Genomic DNA, 20,337 nt, shown 5'->3' on the forward strand with positions numbered 1-20,337 from the left:
TGGTGACCAACAGGTCCAGTAACGCATCCCCTCTGGTAGGACTGTCTATTACCTGGTTTAAGAAGTTATCCTCGATGCACTCCAGGAGTCTCCTGGATTGCCTACAGCTCGCTGTGCTACTTTTCCAGCAGATGTTGGGGTGGTTGAAGTCCCCCAGCAGGATGAGAGCCTGCAGGCACGATGCCTCCTGTAGCTGGAGTAAGAAGGCTTCGTCAATAGGCTCCCCTTGATCAGGCGGCCTGTAGTAAACAGCAACCACAGGGTTCCCTTTGTTGCCTTGGTCTCTAATTCTTGCCCATAAGCTTTCAACCTGCTCATGGCTGTTCTTTAGACAGCTCTTCACAATCTATCCATTTCTTGATGTAGAGGGCAATGCCTCCGCCCCTCCTTCCTCGCCTGTCCCTTCTGAACAGCCTGTAGCCATCGATAGCCGCACTCCAGTCATGGGATTCGTCCCACCAAGTTTCAGTAATGGCAACTCAGTCGTAGCTTTCTAGCAGCATGATGGCTTCCCACTCCTCCTGTTTGTTGCCCATGCTGGGTGCATTGGTGTAGAGGCACTTCAGCTGGGCTGTCAGACGTGTCACCTTCTTAGAGGAACACCCCTCAATTTCTTTGAGGTATTTCACCGGTGTTTGCCTGTTGGCTCCTATTACGTCAGGAGCCCCTGGCTCATCTCTTTAAGACTTCAAGTGTGCTCCAGTGTACCCAACATGTCCCAGAGCAACAGGCTGAGGTACCCCGTCCCTCTAACCTTGGCGTGTCATCCCACAGCTTGTCACAGGCAAGCCTAATGTTATCCCCCTCCCCCTTCAAGTCTAGTTTAAAACTCTGTCAATCAGCCCTTTAACTCATGAGCAAAGACCCTCTTCCCCCTTTGAGAAAACTGAATGCCATCTGATGCCAGCAGGCCTGGCGTTGCGTAGACCATCCTGTTATCGAAAAACCCAAAATTCTGGTGGTGTCATCAGCCATGGAGCCGTGCATTAATGGGTCCATCTGTTTCTTCCAATGTTGCTGCCTGCAACTGGAAGGAGAGAGGAAAAAATTACCTGTACTCTGGATTCCCTTACCGTCCCAAGGCCCTGAAGTCTCTTTTGATTGCCCTTGGACTACGCTTTGCGGCTTCATTGCCACCCACATGGAAGAGCAATAATGGGTAATAGTCCGAGGGCCACACCAGGCTAGGAAGTTTCCTAGTGATGTGCTTAATCTGGGCCCCAGGGAGGCAGCAGCAGAGGAGGTGTCTCTCCGGCATATTGGACCCTCTGTTCCCCTCTGAAGGGAGTCGCCTACAACTATAACCCACCTTTTCTTCCTCGTGGAGGTGGTTGTGATATGGGGGGGGGGTAGGCCTTTTTGACCTTGGCAACACCTCTGGTGTAGATGGACCATCATCCACATCATCAGTTGACTGACCTTCCACATCCAGAGCCTCATACCTGTTGTACAGAGGCACCTGGGAAGACAAGGTAGGCAAGGAGGGGGTTTGCCTGCATATGTACAATATCCACAGATGTGAATAAAGCCCTTCTGGAGAAGAGTTGAGCCACCTTTTCCTATTGTTTTTTCAATCAGGTTTTCAAGAGCACAAAGTCAGAGCTCCCCACCCAGAGGCTGATCCAGCACCCCTCCTGTGCCTTTCTTATGTCTTGTGGGGACAGCAGAAGGGCAGAAGAGAATCACCCTGCTGGGGACTGGAATTCCCATGGAAGATATTTCTGGCAGGAATTTCTCCCCATCTTTATGCTTCAAGTGTCAGGAGCAGAACAACCCTGCGTGAAGTGCCTGTCACTGCAAGAGAGACACAACCGTTGTCAGCATGGCACTGCTGCTGGGCACCCACCATGCCTGCGGGATGCCCCAGGAAAGGGCTCGTACCTAGATGCAGCCTTGATGGCAGCACGCATGCCTACAGATGGGGAGCATCACCATGTGGTAGGACAGCTTTTACTCCACGGGTTCCAGGAAAATAATGCAGGAGGCTTCCCCATCCTGGTGTGCCTGCAGTGTTTATGCTGGGCCGTGCTGGTGATCTGGGGCTATGGAGGATGGAAGAGGTGGGCAACGTCAGGAAGTGCTGAGTCCTTCTGCTGTTCTGGACAAGGATCTCTCAAAGGCTGTAGAGGCCAACTGCTTCCTGAGCACTGTGCACATGTCCCTCTTCCCATGCTCTTCCTCCACGTGTCCCACCCAAGGGCCCTGGCACACTCTGGCTGAGGCCAAGGCATCAGCCTCCAGGAATGGCCTGGGAGCTTGCCTGCAGGGAGGAGCCCTGACAAAGGCAGTCATTTTCCCGCCCAGAGCCAGGGATATATCACAAGCTCCCTGGGGGCCCAGAACAAGTAATTTCCAGGACACTGGTGAGTCTGGAGGGTCCTGCCCAGCTCCAGCAGCCAGACTAGGGGCACTGGGGGCATAAATGAGCCCTCCACGTCCTACTTTTGGCTCTGGGAGGTTGCTAGGAGGTGTCACTGTGGGACAGGGCAAGCAGGTTCCTCCTTCACTTGGACAGTGCTAACAAGAGGGGGACAGAGGTACAAGAGGCCCTGCATGAGGGCCGTCAGCCCCTACCTGTGCTGCCCAAAGAACTGAGAGACGGATCCCTTTTCACAGCCATGGGCAAGAGCAAGCTGCCTTTGCACCACCTCTCCCAGCAAGTAATGGTGGCCCATCTCCTGCCGCAGACATAGCAATGCTGGGAAGAGCACAGCAGGCCCCCATCAGAGGCATGTTCAGGTGTCCAAAGACCTGCCCCACACCTTTGGGAAAAGTGTATGGATCTGGGCACTTCTGGCTCACTTCCTGCAGGTCCACGCTGTGGACTGAGGTTCCTACTTATGCTGGAGCCTCTCTGGAGCTCTTGGGACTTGTGGGGATGTTTCCTGGAACTGACTGAAAATACCAGGGTACTCAGAGGAGGAAGTGACATCTGCAGAGTCCTTGGGATGGGATTTCACTGGGGTGCCAGGGGAAAGCAGGAGGCAGCCCCAGGAAAGCTCACCAGGCAATTCTCATGCGTGCGGAGACCGTGCTTATGGCTTTTCTGTCCATAAATATCTGGGTCAACACCCACCTGGCAGCACAACATGCATGCAGGACAAAGGAGAGCAAATGCTACAATCACTGAGCCCCTCTCTGAGACCTGGGAAAGTGTCCTTGAAGGATTCACCACCCAGGACCCATTTTGTCCTTGCCTTGCTGGGTGATAGGCAGGGCTGGAGCTGCTGGAAGGGGGCTTTGTGGGTTTGGAGAAGAAGGGGGTATTGTAGAATTGCATTGCAGCACGTGTTGGGCAGAAGTCATGAGGGAGGCTGGGGAAGGCTATGGCTGGTATCAGAGGTCAGAGTGCCTCCCTACTCTCTCCTGTCTGTGCAGTGAGGGGTTCCAGGGGCTGTGGTTACCTCACCACCATCGCCAGTCCCACTTCCCAGGGCAGAGGGGCACGTGGTACCTGTCACGTCTTCTCTTGGATCAAAGTAGTCCTTACATTTCTCAGGCCTCATCAAGATCATATAGCTCAGTAGAGAATTTTCCCCCAAACTGAAGAAAAAAAATAAAAAAGAAAAAAAAGCAGAAATTCAACCTAAGATAACCTCTTCTTAAAGTAGACTTTTTTCCGAAGAGCTGTTTCTGCACTGTATACTTCACTTCCTATATTATTGTGACAAAGGTTTGACCCTATATTGGTGCTTCCTACATTCCAAAAGTTCTCTTTCAATCTCTGAAAGTGAAACTTCGGTCATGCATACTGTCAGGTGCTCTAGTGCTGACTTTGAAGTATGTCACCTTTTCAAAGTTGTCCTGGGGACAGACTTTTAAAAGAATTTAAAGTTGCATGGAATTGTAGGTGGAATTCTTCCCATGTATAAGAATGCATCTTCTAAGTTGCTAAATAACTTTTAGAAAGTTTGTCACTCAGTGATTTACAAAAGTCAGTAGAACATGTTCATTTTTACTTTGTCCCTTATCAGTTATAACTAGATTCATAAACTTATTTCTATTTGTATTGGTAGCATCTAAGAAGCTAATCCTTTGCACATCGTTAACCCTAATTAATCAGAAGTCTGAGTTTTATATGAACTGCAGGTACTGGTTATTTGCTTGGATAGCCTCAGAGTCAGTCACATAATATATAAATTTTCTGATATAGATACTCCACAGCAGTCACTAGCACTGAAGTGAGAAAGTCACAGTCTAGTTATTTAAAGAGGTGGTTGCCATGTGTCTAATAGTTTATTAGCTATAATTTCATTAAAATTCAGCTTATTCAGTGGAGTTAAAATTTCTTTAATGATCAGCCAGATTTGTGCCATGCGTAGTATATTCTTTAGCACTATAATGGCGTCATCTGTACTGCAAAATGTATAAATTTACCCAATCACTCAAACAATCTGGTATAAAATTTTATGCATGATTGAAAAGGAAAAGCTACCCCTCACACACAAAATGCATCTCCTTTTGCAATAATTATCTCCAAGGAAGATACTTCTGGCATCCAAGATATATAGTACAGTGTTTGGGCTTATACTTTACTATTTTAGGTGATATGAGAAATTATAAAACTTTCTTCTTCAGAGCCAGAATAATCAAACAGCAGTTCTGTTCATTAGCATAACAATCCAGTAATTTTATACATAGATCTTTCCATGAACTTCCAAGAATCTGGTTTTTAATGCGCCACACATCTGATCTTCTATAGATGTGGATGCTTGTTTTGTTCCATGGCTTTTACTCCTAAAAGCCAATATTACAGTCCGATTCCTACTAATTCAGCTTTTTTGCAGCAAGAAATTATCTGATACTGAAATGCTTGCTTGCAATGAATAACTGCCTGCTAAACAAGTAAGCTGTGTCACTTAAAGATGCATCAGGCAGGCTCTGACTTCAACTATTGCACCTGCCTCTCACAAGGATGCTGTTTGAAACCAGTGTCAATGCCAACCCACAGTAATGAGCTGTGTCATGTAACTATAACTTTAAGTGTTCTACAAACACCACAAAATAGGTAGGAATGAAAACATGAAAACTGACCACTTGAGTGATTTACTCTTAGTCCTACGCAATATAATCATGCATTAGGTAGTACAAGTGAGGATGATTTCAAAAGATGGATCTGTAAGTAAGCAATAAGCATATTTTGTGAAGCTATGGGCTGTTTGCTGTAGTTATGGGAAAAAAATCATTCTGTCATTTTGATTAAGCTTGATTCTGAATACAATAACCCCTCCCCCCAGTGATTAAGCTAAATAAAGTATTTCAAAAGCCACTGGGTTGTATTGCTATGGTAACCCACTGAACCACTGAAATAATAATTGTGCCTGACATTATACATAAAGATTTCATTTTCCCTCCAAAATACAGTACTGATATACTTAATCTTTTCCTCAACTCTTTTCCCACATCAAGGAGAAAATCGGTTTTCTCTAACCTCGCAGCATTATATCTACTGATTTGTCAAGGTAGGTTACATTCCGCATGATTTTGTTTGTGTAATTTTGCTTTAGAAGTCATGATCCTTAAACTGAACAAAGTTTCAGCTTAATAATAAAAGTTACAGTAGATGTCACCTCCTATGAAAAGTCGCATATTCTAGAAAGGACCGAAAATAAAACTGATGTGCAAATGTTGAACTGCATCCAGACACATATAGTACAGATCAAGTCTGACTGTGCATGCTTTGAAAAGTCTAAAATGCAACAAATGTGCTCATATGACTCGCTGAATTGAAATCTAAATCTGAAACTCACATTCATCTACCAGAGCAACACTCTCTTTCTGTAAATGTGTTTTACTGAATCTATATGGAATCCAGTTAAAGGCAGAAGTTGGATTTCCTTCAAGCTGGTTTATATGATCTGCTTTAGAAAGGTGACATTACTCATGTCATATTTTCATACCATCTTAGCTCTTCAGAAGACAACTTGTGCATTTTAAGATGTTCATGGTGAAGACAGTCTCATGATTTTTGTCAAAAAAGTATTTCTGTTTTGAACCACCTTATCACATTGTATAGGAGAGCTACAGTCTGGCCACAGAGGGAGACTCAAAATAGATTTTTGATGTCTTTTTCATTGTGCTTTGTTTTGTGCACAAATGTAAACCCAGTGAAGGGTCTCACTGGTATGAGACAATGCCTCTGCACTGAGTTCTTATTGGCAGGACTATTTATTTGGCTTATTGGGTGAACCCATAATTATTAGAAGTTAAAAATCTAAATACTTTCATTCCTGGAAGGGGTAGTTTGTTTCCTAGAAAAGCTTATACATCTTAAGATTCTCCAAAGCTTAGATAAACTACCTACTTTTTGGTATGAATGTTTATAAGAAGAAACCCTGATTCAGAACTCATACTGGTTTTTTTTATTCTACACTTACAATACGGTAGCCTAACCACATACTGAGAAATCCCTAAAATTTGTGCCACATATTATAGCTGGTTTTAGGGAAGGGACAACAGATAATTGCCCTGTCTCCAGAAATTACAGAACACCAACAGGCTAGATAGGAATGTAAATGAGAAGAAGGAAGGCAATGTATCTTGTCATGTCTGGAATTGGTTCCCTGAATTTAATTTCAACTCTGGGCAGTGAACACAAGCTTGAACGTCAGACAAATAGAGATGCCTGATATTTCACACCATGTGGGAATCCAGGGTCCAATCCCTCCCGGCTTAGTTACAGTGGAAGCTGTGGATATCCAGTAACTCTTGAAACTCAAGATTTTAATGGTTTTTATAATCAACCTTGTAAATAGAATTATATTAATTTTCATTAATTTTTTGAGATATATTCTTCACTGAAAAATATTTTAATCTATTTTTAGTATTTATCACGGCCTTAGCAGTGATCAATCTTGCATTCAGTTTATGCAATGACTTCTGAAACCAAGCCACATTGCTTCCAGTTCAAAAAAAAAATCTGAACTGGAAGTACTTTTAGATCTTGCTAACAATATTAATGGTTCTATTTCCTGAAATCTTTGAGAATATGACAGATAATTCTCAAAAAACTGCATCTAGGTGCGTAAACCACTTCTCTTTTCCCACATTCAGTTGACACTACTACATCCTTTACTTAGCAATAAGACTAAATTTATTTTGCTATGGCATGTGCACTTGAAACTTGAGAAAAAAAAAATCATCGATGAACCTGCATTTTAATGTCAAATCCATTTCCCTTCCATACATTTCATGACCAGCAGCTCAACTTGAGCAAGTTAAGCTTTTAAGTTTCACTCCACCTCAATTTTGGTAATCCTTATTTTCACATCTTCCAGACTGCCACTTTTCCCTGTGTTTAACATCACCACCTTATAAAAGCTGAAAGTATTTGTTTCATTTGGAGCCACTCCTAAGTCTCTTTACATTATACTCAGTGCAAAGCAATACCAGTTCTTTTATTATTATAGTTTTATTGATGTGATCAAAGGCCTAACTTAAAAGATCAATTTCATCTTAAGTGCTGATTATTCCCATTCTTTTCTTCATTTCTTATGCAAAGCTTTCTCAGTGACCCCACGCCACCCCACGCCCCCCCACCCCACCCCCCATACATTCAGTATCTTTCTTATGGTTTTGATTAATGCCCTAGAAGCTGTATATTCTAGGTCACAAAGCCAGGCTGTAACAGGAAGGACTCATGGCACTCAGGAGTGTACAGTCTATAAATAACAAGAAGCTTGGAATTTTACCTTAAGTTGACAGTAACCATCACAAAATTCACAACAAATGAAACAGCTACCATTTTTGTAATATACATCCTGAGAACCCCTCCTTAGTGTTCCTGACAATGCAGACACTGCAATAAATGGCCTTTTGATTAACTAGAAGTGTGGTGACTTTTACTTGCACTGGAGTAGATTAAATGACCTTTGAAATCTGTAAAAGCTTTCCAGCAGAGTAAATAAGCATTTAATTGGGCCATTTAGAATGCATATTACTGACAATTTGCTGTCATTTCAGCCTCAACCAAAAAAAAATTTTTGCAAGGAGACGTGTTAACTAACTAAATAAACTGGATGGTACTGGGTGACTCGTAGGTTTTTCTTTTTGCTTGTTTGTTTGTTTCCTTTAAGCAGCAAAGAGATCGTGGGCACACAGTGTAGTTCACTATCATACCGTCTAATACCAGGACAACCTTGAAGTGTTAGTGGGTGACAGTACAAGCACCCTTGATGTAGGCTTTTGCTGCTTCCTCGGGACCGTGTACTACATTCCTACTGCTGCCTGAATAGCTTATTAACTCCTATTGATTGGTTCACTCAGCTCTTATTTCAGTGTTACACTGACGCTTGCCATGTGCTGTATAAGCACAAGAACTCGGTAATATTGTGGATCTTATCTCAGGCTGCATTACCAGACGACGTGCTCATTCTCTAAGAAGAGAACTGTTTGCCTATGGCAACAGCATCACCTGCTGTTGGATGAGGAATCAACATTCCCATTTCCTGACGAGTTTGCCTAATGCTTATTTTATTTTTCGGGGTGACTGAGCTGAATATGCAGATCAGGACTGAGGAATAAGACCATATAACTTATGCTGAACTGTCATTTTTTATAAAATATTGCCATATGCACATAACTTTGTCAGTAAATAACAATTCATATGTTGGGATGTCTGGTGTCTCTTTGACACAGAGAAAGTAGAATATTTTGATGTTTGGGGCTGTAGATTTTTCCCAAAATACATGAGAAGGCTCAGTCCATACTACAAAAATCTTGTGAGGGATTTATTAGAAATAATCCTTCCCTGGGTTTGTAAATCAACATTAAAGACAGTTTCCTAAAGAAAAAAATAATTTGGCATAATAGATACTATAAGTCTTAGTTTAGAATCACATCCAGGAACATTACATTTTAAATTTAATCATTATGCATAAATATTATGGAGTAATTCTGTAATAAACAAAAGCTGTAGTATGTACCATGATATTTTAAGATTTAGCAATAGTTCTTCTTCCATCAGAATATGACTATAAAATAACACTTTCTAAGGGATCAGATTGATTTTACAACTTCTGTTGACTTGCCTAAAAATTAGACACCTATAGCTTCCAAGGATATCCAAAGATGGATGTTTCCTTACATATTGCAGGAGCCAAAGTATTGATTGGTGTCTCCAGCTCTGAGTCACAATAATGACAACTTTGAGTCTTCCTTTCTCCTTCCCTTCTCTCCCAAACTCAGATGGCTTAGAGCTGTCTTTGTGTTTCTCCATCTAGCAATGCTTTCTGTGATTTAATCCCCATATAGATACACATGCTATGTCATGCATTCATTGGGGGATGTCATAGAGAAGAATAATATGCTAAATACCTTACTTAATATGTTGATTAAGCTTGTGAAGACAGAGTAATGTATAAAATAAGCTCAGTTACTGAAAAACAGTGGAAACATGAGGAGAAAAACCATTTGCAGAGGCGTGCCGAATGAAATTTAAACTTTAAAACAAAAATAATTTATATTTAGGAGCAGAGTCCTTTGTCTAAGTCCTGCAGTAAATGACCAGAGAGAAATGAATCCAGAATTAGTACTGGCTTCTTTTGAACCATAATACAATCATGTTGAGATTTGTTTTCACTTTTGTATATCTTGTTGGCTGAGAGATTTTTGACATGGGAGGCTAAGTTCAGACAAGAGCAACATAATGATCAGAAGAATTGGGTAATGGGGAAACATTAAGAGATTCAGATTGTATAGCTTGGCAATGAGAAACCTAATGAGATTTATAAGAAGAATCTAAAAGCATTTGAATAAATAAACCCAACAGTAGGAGGAAAATTAATTAGCTCCTGCAGGTGTGATGTAGCTATGCTTAATAGGATGACCTTAATAAAAGTGAAAATTTAGGCAGAATACCAGCAAGAGGCCCTGTGGAGCTAGTCATTAGGCTGGGAAATAGCAGAGGAAAAAGGTAATAACACAGCTGATCACCAGAAAATATATGGTACTGTAAAGTAATCTTACTCAACATAGTATATTTCTAAGTGTCTATTCCCTGAAAAACAAACCACCCAAGAAAGGATGCAAAGGGTGGGATTCTTCTCATGTGACATTGGGCTGTCTAAATGTTAGGAGTCTATTTCAGACTAGTCACCTCATCTGCTCTACTGTTAGAGGAGAGAGGCACTTACAGAACAGAAATCATCTGCACCTAAAATCTGAATTGCTTTCTGTCCATCTGAGGTAAAAGGGGAGCCGAGATGACTAGCTTTGACTCTGAGATGGCTAAATTTAGGTGATATGAACCCTAGTTTGAACAGCAATCACATAAAAAATCATCAGTTGATCAGGGTCATGGTGTTTCAGAAGTGAGTTAGGATACCTTAAAGTAAAACTCTGATGTGACAGAACATAAATGGGTAACTTAAGAAGGTTTATTAACATCTAAATACTGGTGATAGTGGAGGAAAAAATTAGGAGCCTTCTTGGACTATTTTATTTTAATTTCCCAACAAGACTGACTATGACTATCAACCCATGCACTCACGAATATCCTCTCCACAGGGCCCACCATCAAGTCTTTCCTAGTTACTTCCTTGAGGTGTATTTCCATTTCTCATTTGTGGTGATAATTGTATATGGATTCATCTTCACTAAAATAGGTATGGAAAGGAGAGAGAGCTGACAGCAGTAAACCTTTGCCAGGCAGTTAAATCAGAAATCCTGCAGTGAATGTTTTGGTGATAATCCATCCCCTTGGAAACATACTTAACATTTTGGATCTCACCTTCAGTCAAACCAAGCTTGATTTTATTCCTTTACAAACTTTCCATTGAGGTATTATCATCACTATTATTATTATAATAATTATTATTTTATTATGTTATTAGGTATTTACTTTATAGCTCTGGATTTGTGTGTATTCATGTAAACATCAAGCCCTCTTCCCTCTATTTGATGTTTAAAACCCCCAGATATTATGTGAGTTTGTGTGGAAACCAGGCTGCATCTGGTCTAAGCATTGCTGGGTCCTTCACTACACCAGGGGAACCACCTTCGCTTAGTTGTTCGTGTTGGTAGCCAGGCTTACCATGCCCTGCACTATTTTAAAAAAAAAAGTCTGATCTATATCTCCAGAAGGTACAAATTCTTACTGAATTAAACTGATTATGCTTTACATTTTTATCCCCAGTGGTTCTCTGCTAGATACTCTCAAGGAAACAGAAGACTTTTCACATGGCTTTTTCGTGCTTTTTCTTGCTTTTTTGATGGGGTTCCTAAGTGGTGCTGCAGTAAACCACCAGGTGTTAAATATTTTTTCCCTGACTGCAGCTCCCTTACAACACTCCTGTAAGGCAGATATGCAGAGATGCCACATACTCCAGCTGTGACTGGCACAGAACTCTTACAACTAAACGCTTTACTTCTAAGGTGTATCACCTTGCACTTACAAACACTAAATTTCTTATACACATGTTACCATCAACCTCTTAGTTTGTCCAAAAGGACAATGGGTTGTGTGGGATCTTCTAGTACATATCAATGACATTCCTTAAAACAAACTAGTTTTTAAGAGATGCTGAAGGTTACTCCAGATGCAAATTGCTGACCTAAGTGAAGTTAATGACAAAAATCCCAAATTTGCTGAATCAAGGTTTCCAAGGAAACCTAAGGATTCAAACAACTGCAGCGTAGAGGGAGCCTCTCTTTTCATCTTAAAACTTTTTTGCCCATTTGCTCTTTCCACTGAGCACACACACACTCACACAACAAAAAGTAAACACATAAAGCAGTTATAAAATAAAGAAGCAGACTATGTCTAACACATGACACACATTGTAAATTATCTGAACCATCTGCAGGTTTTAACTGGGAAGACAGTATTTGAAAAACCTTTAATTTCTTTCCATTCTTCTTTGCTAAATTTCTGTACATCATCAATAGAATTAACTACAAGTGACTAAGATAGATGCTTCTGTTACTTCAATTTGATGTAAAAGTACTTATTCAAACCCCTATATTTGAATGAAAGGATTCTTGCATCATATAATTAAACTAATCCTCTTTAAGAATAATAAAACAAATTGCTTTGTCATACAATAAATTCTTAGTGTAAACACTTAACGAAGCTTTGAGAAAATGACTTTTACAGAGTTGTCTCCACTAGAGGTCTCTAGAGAAATACAAGAAACAATTCAGAATAGCAGATACCTTAGCATTTTCTTCTTGACACTATTTACATTTTGTGGAAGATGAAAATCAGCATTTGTTCTATACTTGTTCCAGATATTTCTTTGGATATGCTTCTTCTGCTGTGGATAATAAAAAGTCCTGTTAGTACAATAATAATTCACATCCATGAGGTGTTTTAATGCATTTTATAATTAGATTTTCAACATTTATAATTAGAATTTCAACATCCCTTAGGAAGTATAATATTGCACAAAGTTTTTAGCCAAAGGAGGAAAAAAACTAAGGTGGCTACTTGGTGGGGTAGCCACTTTGGTAAATAAAGAACAAATTAAAATAAATAAAGTAGCAATGAGCACAAGTGATTAAAGTGTTGGTTAACCAGAACAGTATTTTAGTTGGCAAATTAGAAGATAATCACTCTGGTGTGCTGTTCAGCACACCATTATATCACAGGCAAAACAGAGTCTGGCTTCATTATTTGTTTCTATATGTGGGCTAACATAAACATACATGAGGAATAGGATTCATGTAGTTGGACTGTTTCTTCTTGATGCGTTTTGCTGTTTGTTTGTTTTGTTGGGTTTTTTTTTAATGGAAGTTTTTAAATTATAAATTTGTGCAATTTCCATTGGGTTGATGATTTTCAAAAAAGTAATTTCCAGTTAAAGATGAGCTTTATCCATTTTAGGATCTGTGCATTTTTACACCATTCACCAGAGCAACTCGTTCAGTGATTTAGAGTTTTTTCAGAAAGTCAAGCTTATGATCATTATTTTCTTTCCTCATGCTATTTTATTTCAGTGAACTTTACATCTGCATTGACTATTTTTTACTAACATTTACCTCATTAAATATAATGATGTCACCAGGGTTGCTATAATGTTTAATGTTGATTATCCTTTAATTTGGTTAATTAATATGACTTTATATTTGCATATTTCTTCATCACCACTTTCTGTGCTACCCTATTACCTCTGCTACCATGTTTGATACTAAGTTTGACATATAACAATCCTTCAGATCTTTTCTCCTATACCTCTGAAGTGGAAAAGGGAGTTTTATAACATTAATGTATGGAAGTGGGAAGCTGAATGGTCTTAGGATCACTATTTGTTCCCATTATGTCCAGCTCCTATCACAATCGAAGACAAGTGGAAACAGAGAAGAGTAAAGTATTATTAATAAGAACTACCAGTTTAAGAATTATAGCCTACTGTACTCTACACAGAGAACAAATGGGGTTCTCTGTGATTTGAGATTGGATCGCTAGTCAGAATGCTGGAAAGATCTGGAAATAAAAATACTTGCCCTGCTCAGATTGCTCCTTCTTTAACTGTGGTGGATAGCTCTGTAAACAACAGGAGCTCAGTGCATGCAACAGCATTAATTTCTACTCATTTTTTGATGCTACATGGTAAGTGTGGAAGAGAAGAACATAAGCTATGCTGAGAGTTGAGAGACTCAGGAAGGAGGCACTCTTGAGAAGACAGGTTACTGGGACAGTTCTGGGACTTTCTGAAGTTTGTCAAGTTACTTTAACAGAGTAACTTCTAATTTTTTCATCTGTACATTGAGAACTGCAAAGGGTAATCAACTGAGGCCAATTAGCAGCTTGAAATGTCATAGCTAGGCATTTAGGAGGTGATATTTCTCACTGTATTTCTCGCTGCAAAGACCAGAAAGAGACAAAAAGCTCTGAGAGGAATAGAAGGAGCGTGGCAGTGACATTGTCCTAAAACTTGTAATATTATATCACAGAGCTGACCCATCACCTCCATCAGCTGATCTTACGGTGATGGTTTCAGGCACGGAGTTTTACTGAGTTCACTCGCAGTGAGTCTAGAGATGTTGGTATTTCCATGAGCTATCTCGAGTCATTTGCAGGTAGGATGAGTACAGATCGCAGTAGAAAAGAAGTCCACCTACCATTTGACCAAATGTCCCTGCTCTTAACCTTAGAAACCATGAAGTGCTATGGTTATGTAAGACATGATCTTAATCATAAAATGTATATATACCTATGCTTAGTTATAACCTTTACCTATGATGATATACACGAAATACTCATTGTCTCTGCCCGCTGCTCTTTGCCCCATTTGTGTCTGTTCTATAATGAGAGGCTGGTGCCAGGTGTGTCAGTCCAATACTGCATCCATTTCCAGTTATTCACCTCGCTACTCGCTCTCATTTGGAGGAAGGAACTACAGCAAAGTACTGCCATTAGAACCCACCTTACTTTCATAAAGCTCTGAAATGATCTATAGACTATACGTTGAAATTGTATTCATATGCAAACACTTCTATATAAATGGCAGATTTTTTTCCTTGACATGAAAATTGCAAACTCCTGGATTGCAGTCCAAACACCAGCTGTCCTGGAGCCTTAAGACTGTCACTTCACTGGAGGCTTGAGCCTGTCACTTCACCCTTCTGCCTCAGTTCCCTCATTTACAGCTCGGAATTACATTTTCCATTTACTGCACAAGAGGCTCCCAAGGACTGACTAATAAGTATAGAAAGGTATATATTCAAATTTTCAAATACTCAGCGATTTTTATATGGTTACAGAAAGCTCTGAATAAAAGCATTATGTAACAGCAACTGTTATTATTAGAATTAAAATTAATATTTACGCTAATACTTCATAATCAGAATGTGTGTTAATACAGCTTTTTTTTCTCAAGACAAAAATGCTATTCCAGGTTATTGACAACAGTATTGTTTGGAACTTTCATCAGCTTCACTAGTTAAACAGCTCATAGCTGATAACTGTGAGGACATGGAAAACAAAGGAAAGTAGTGCAGTTCTTATGGGAACAGGCAACATCTTCCTCTGGATTTGAACAAAACCACACACAAGGATCACGACTTCTGGATGCTTCAGTGCTATAAATACCAGATCATAAGTCAGAGTCTAAACTTCTCAAACTTTCTCTGCTGTTGTGCCAGCAGAATAAAATGCTAAGCCTTCTGTAATAAGGAAGAAATTAGTCAGTCGGGGATTAAAAAAAAATGGTTTATATGGTTAATGTATGGTACTAATTTAGATTACTGAAGCTGGCAGCGAAAGCTGCTGTTCTAAGGAGGGTGGTACGAAGTTTCAGGTTGATCCTGTGGTTCCCTCCCACCAGCTTCCAACATGTATATAAATTGTCAGCTCTCCAGACCCTTTGCCAGTTTTCTCTTCTAGACTTGCCAGAAGCAACAGAGGACTAAAGATGAAGAGCTTTTTCTTATTCACCTTTTCCACTTTTTTGTTGTCTGCTTTTGAAGAAGCAGCTGCTTCTGCTCACTATGACAAGATTTTAACTCATAGTCGAATAAGGGCACGCGACCAAGGGTAAGTAACTGGGTTTTATTTCTATTTTAAAAGGGAGCTTGTTAATCTTTATTCTCCCCTTTCTCTCACATTATATTAAATGTGATTTTTCACTATGAATTCTTACTATCATTCAAGTAGAATTTTCTCAATTTTACAAGAATTATTATTTTATTAAATAAAAAGTTTTCTGGGGAGTTTCAAAAGGAGGCAAAATACTGTTAAGCTTCATAAAATGTGGAAAAGTCTAAAATCACCACTTCTCAATGAATAAAATACATGTGTTTTAGAATCACTGAAGTTAATTACAGTTCACAATTAATGTAATGGGACGTCAGATATGTTTAATATATGTTTTCAAATGTTTGAATAGAGTTGACACCTATCCCACAGTATTTGCTCTCTTTATTCCAGCCTAATGAAAATCATGAACTCTGTTTAAATGCTTTCTAACATGAGAATATATACTGGGAGCCCTTTGTAAAACTTCTGTTCCCACTAGAGCAATGCTGCAAGCTGCTCGGCAGGGTACCCAAAAGACAATGCTTACAAGCCAGGCTGCTCGGAGACATGGAAATAATTTGAACAGCTGGTGTCAGGGGGACACATGTGTCTAAACATATTTTCCTTCAGTCTTCTTAAATAAAAAATGTTCTGTGAATAAGAATTGTTTGCCATCCTATCTTTCTTTGTTGAATTCCCTCTGCCTGCTACACACACGCACATACATACACACACACACTGAGTTTTTCAAATAAAAAACCTCACTGGCTTCCCACTGGTGTAAAATATATGTTCTAACTTTTGAACTGATGAATTTTTTTAATTGTAGAAGTATAAAAATTAGTGACAAGATGCCTTTGCTCCATGGAATTTGCCCTTAAGAAACTCCTCTTCTGTACACTACCATGCTAAGGAAAAAGTATTCCTCGTTTGAAATCTGTGACTCCTTTTATTTACATGCCAATTTACCCTTTGGTCCCCAGTAATTCCCAGAATGTTTACTTAGGTGCCTGCGGTACTCCAAATGGTTGGTAATCAAAATAGCTGATTGATTTACAGAAGACAGGGTTTCCTTCTACATAAAGAACAAGGCACTTTTCTTCCCCATCTCCCCATGACCTTCAGCTGCACAGATGTGTACAAGACAAAGACTTTAATGAAAAGAGCCTGATGGTATTCACAGCTCGCTCCCTGGCGGCTGGTAATTAATTCACTTCGCAGGGGGAAGGGAGAAACGTAAGGCATATTGAGACTTGACTAGGCACAGCTGGCGATCACTGCCCATCAGAGACAGAGGGTCAAAGCAGAACGGAGGGGAATCTTCTGTCCCTGTTGGGAGGGTGGGCTTGCCAAGGAACCCAGCTGGGCAGTCCCGGGAACTTGCACTGTGGTTGCTTGAAAACACACCTGCCCTGGGAACTGAAGCCAGATGTTCATTTCTTACTCTAGCTCAACATAAATGGTATTCGCCACTATTTTATATAAAAGTTTTCCAAAGATGTACAGAAAATTCTTTATAAAATGTTTCTCACTCCCACCCATAGCCCAAATGTCTGTGCCCTTCAACAAGTTATGGGAACAAAAAAGAAATACTTCAGCACCTGCAGAAACTGGTACCAGGGAGCCATCTGTGGAAAGAAAGCGTAAGTATGCTCTGTTTCAAAACTATTCCTCATTCATTGAGATAATACAATGTACGATTAGAAAACTCCTTTTCACAGAGACAAGCTAACTGTTTGTTTCAAATGCAGACGCAGGAAGAATTCAGTTCATAATTTTACAGGGTTACAGCTTCTTTTTAGCTGCTTCTAAAACCACCTGGATAACTGATCCAATAATTGTTGCCAAAAATAATCACAAAAGGAGTGGAAAGTCTGAAAATGACAGCATAGTATATAGTATTTTTTAAGTTTAAGAGGCTTCAAAGTATTAGTTTCAGCAATACTTCTCTAAGTTAAGTATTCATAGCTCTATTTTAAACACAAAGAGATATATTAAGTGACCTACCCAGAAACACAGAGGAACCTAATAGGCCAGTTGTGAAAAGAACTCAGCACTACCCAGCAGAGCTGTGTGCTCAGACCACACCTCTCCACAAAGAAAAAAAAAATCAAAATATGGTTGTGGATACAGATTAAATCTGGGTGAGTTTGGCATTCTTTTGGAATCTGTGTGTATATTTCAATTGTCACTTCTTCTCAGAACAGAAGTCATTGCTTTCTCTGTGACAAATTGTTAAAGTCACTACTGCTTCGTCAGCCATAGAGCAGCTTCAGAGTGTGAATACATACAAAACCCCCAGTCCTGAACTTGGTCTGCCCCACTTGTCTCACTTAGAATTAAGTAATTTAACAGAAACTGATATTGTTTACCCAATAAACTAAACTAATGTTTTTTCTCACGTACCACATTTTCTCTTGCTGTTATGCAATTACTTGGATAAATTTCTCAGCAGTTGTCACAGGAAATCATTATTTTTATTTTCCCATTATTCTCTTACAGGGTCCAAATAGGTCTGGGGTGACATTTTCAGAAAGGCTTGAGTGAACAGGGAGTCCAGGCTTCAGTTGCAACTCTATCTTAGGGTACTAGGAGTCTCTTAGTGAAAGCCTATAAAACTCTTCCAAATGCCCAAGTAATATTTAAGTACACAATCTGAATAGTCACTGAGAGATTGTATGCCCTAAGACATAAAGATGTTAAGTTATATTGATGCATGGTGCAAATTATTTGTATGAGGAACTTGACTCCATTGGCCAGCAGGAGTAGGGAAGTGACCGTGCCCCTGTACTCGGCACTGGTGAGGCCGCACCTTGAATACTGTGTTCAGTTTTGGGCCCCTCACTACAAGAAGGACGTTGAGGTGTTGGAGCATGTCCAGAGAAGGGCAACGAGGCTCGTGAAGGGTCTGGAGAAGAAGTCTTATGAGGAGCGGCTGAGGGAACTGGGGTTATTTAGCCTGGAGAAAAGGAGGCTGAGGGGAGACCTCATCGCGCTCTACAACTACCTGAAAGGAGGTTGTAGTGAGGTGGGTGTCGGTCTCTTCTCCCAAGTAACTAGCAATAGGACAAGAGGAAATGGCCTCAAGTTGCGCCAGGGGAGGTTTAGATTGGATGTGAGGAAAAATTTCTTTACTGAAAGAGTAGTTAAACATTGGAACAGGCTGCCCAGGGAAGTGGTTGAGTCCCCATCCCTGGAAGTATTTAAAAGACGGGTAGATGAGGCGCTTAGGGACATGGTTTAGTGGGCATGGTGGTGTTGGGTCGACAGTTGGACTTGATGATCTTAGAGGTCTTTTCCAACCTTAATGATTCTATGATTCTAAAGTAAGATTTGTATTTAAAACTTTCTTAATGAACATCAACCACTGTTTTAGATGTTAATGTAATGTGGAATAGGGATTTTTTGTTGCTGTGCCAAAGGCTTCCTTAACAGAGGTTAATATGGAAGAAAAATACCCACAGTATTAGCAACACAAGCCACTCAAAGATGACTCCCTTTGTAAACAAGCTCTTAAATTCTCTTGAAAATGTTTTTCTCATCAACAATTATTCACTAAATAAACTAGAAAGGAGAGCTTGAACAAGAAATGACTGATAATTTGCAATTAGTTAGTCATATTTTTATTCTCCTGGTTGTTAAAGTCATGAGTAAATAGGATCCACATTTTCCAGTCCATTCTTCAAGTTTAAAAAAGTGTTTCTAAATATAGAAAAAATGATAAATTCGGGGGGGGGGGGGGAATATATATTTTATTTTAAACAGTTACACATAGCTCACATTGAATCCAAGTGAGCTTTTACCAACAGAATACTTTTAAGTTAAAACTGCAACTGTAAGACTTTGTAAACTTGTATGAAATTCATTGAACAGTTCTTTACAGAAAGTCAAAGAATTCTATGTTGACAAAGAATTAGATTTGGGGTTGTGCTGGGGAATTAGGGGGGCACAAAGTGATGCAGAGTGTGTATGCATCACCAGCAGTGCTAATATGGCTACAGCCTTTCAAGCTCTCTTCAATGCATCTACATATATGACACTTTCATATTTAAAAAAATATCCTTTTCCTATGTATTTTTTTCATTTTTCTTCAAAGCCAGCTTTACATTTTGTTTCATTTTTCAGCTGGTTCAGCTGTCCTGGTTCAGCTGTCCTGGCTGACAAAAAATTATATTCATAGTTCTTCTTGAGCATGATCCCTATATTTATTCCCTATACTTAATGTAAAACTGATTAAGACTCCCAAATGATTATTTATGTGAGAAAAATGCCTCCAGTAATGATTTTTGCACTGTTAAAATCAGACATGTAAATCAGATAGTAGTCAGGCAAGGTCCTGAAATGGGCTTGGACTGTGGTTTCTACTGCTCCTGTTGGGTGTCAGAGGCTTTGCATTTTTTGAGATTCCTGAAAGATGCTACATGTCATAACACAGTTTTGGAAAGGATCCTTAGGAAAAAGACTGAGAAAAGATGTAGATCTTTCTTTCTGAGAAGATGTTTTCAGTGCTCTGACTGCATACCATAAATTAATAGAGCTGAGTTATACTTCAGATACAGTGAGACACTGATTCCAACACACAGTCTTGCCTTTCAAGCACTGCCATGGCTTTGAAGTCTCAACTCTAAAGTCAGTCTAGACATGAAGAATGATACTCAGCCCCACCAGCGCTGAGTAAAAGACTTGATTTTCATGGGCCAAGCTGTCACCCTAAGCTTTCTGCTATTGTAAGCTTTATTGGTTACTAATTACTTACTTAAGTAAGTAGAAGAAAGTAACAGCAGTAAGTTCAAGTGGATGTAGTGCAAATCATAATGAACATTCTACCCAGACAAGCAATCTGATTATTCTAAATCCCCAGAATTTGCTTTGGAACATAA

The 20,337-nt window shown here is 39.8% G+C and overlaps 1 protein-coding gene across 3 annotated transcripts in view; it reads left to right on the plus strand.

Moving 5' to 3' along the window:
• The first annotated feature begins 15,322 nt into the window (after positions 1-15,322).
• POSTN (periostin, osteoblast specific factor) overlaps positions 15,323-20,337 on the plus strand; it is a 38,542-nt gene continuing 33,527 nt past the window's right edge. For all 3 annotated transcript variants that reach the window (XM_009327702.1, XM_009327703.1, XM_009327704.1), the window contains exons 1-2: positions 15,323-15,475; positions 17,002-17,100. In XM_009327702.1, the coding sequence (XP_009325977.1) occupies positions 15,354-15,475; positions 17,002-17,100 (221 nt within the window). In that variant the 5' untranslated portion in view covers positions 15,323-15,353. The remainder of the gene's footprint in view (positions 15,476-17,001; positions 17,101-20,337) is intronic.

The sequence above is a fragment of the Pygoscelis adeliae genome, unplaced genomic scaffold, assembly GCF_000699105.1.
Source record: "Pygoscelis adeliae isolate BGI_AS28 unplaced genomic scaffold, ASM69910v1 Scaffold14, whole genome shotgun sequence".
NCBI classification, from domain to species: domain Eukaryota; kingdom Metazoa; phylum Chordata; class Aves; order Sphenisciformes; family Spheniscidae; genus Pygoscelis; species Pygoscelis adeliae.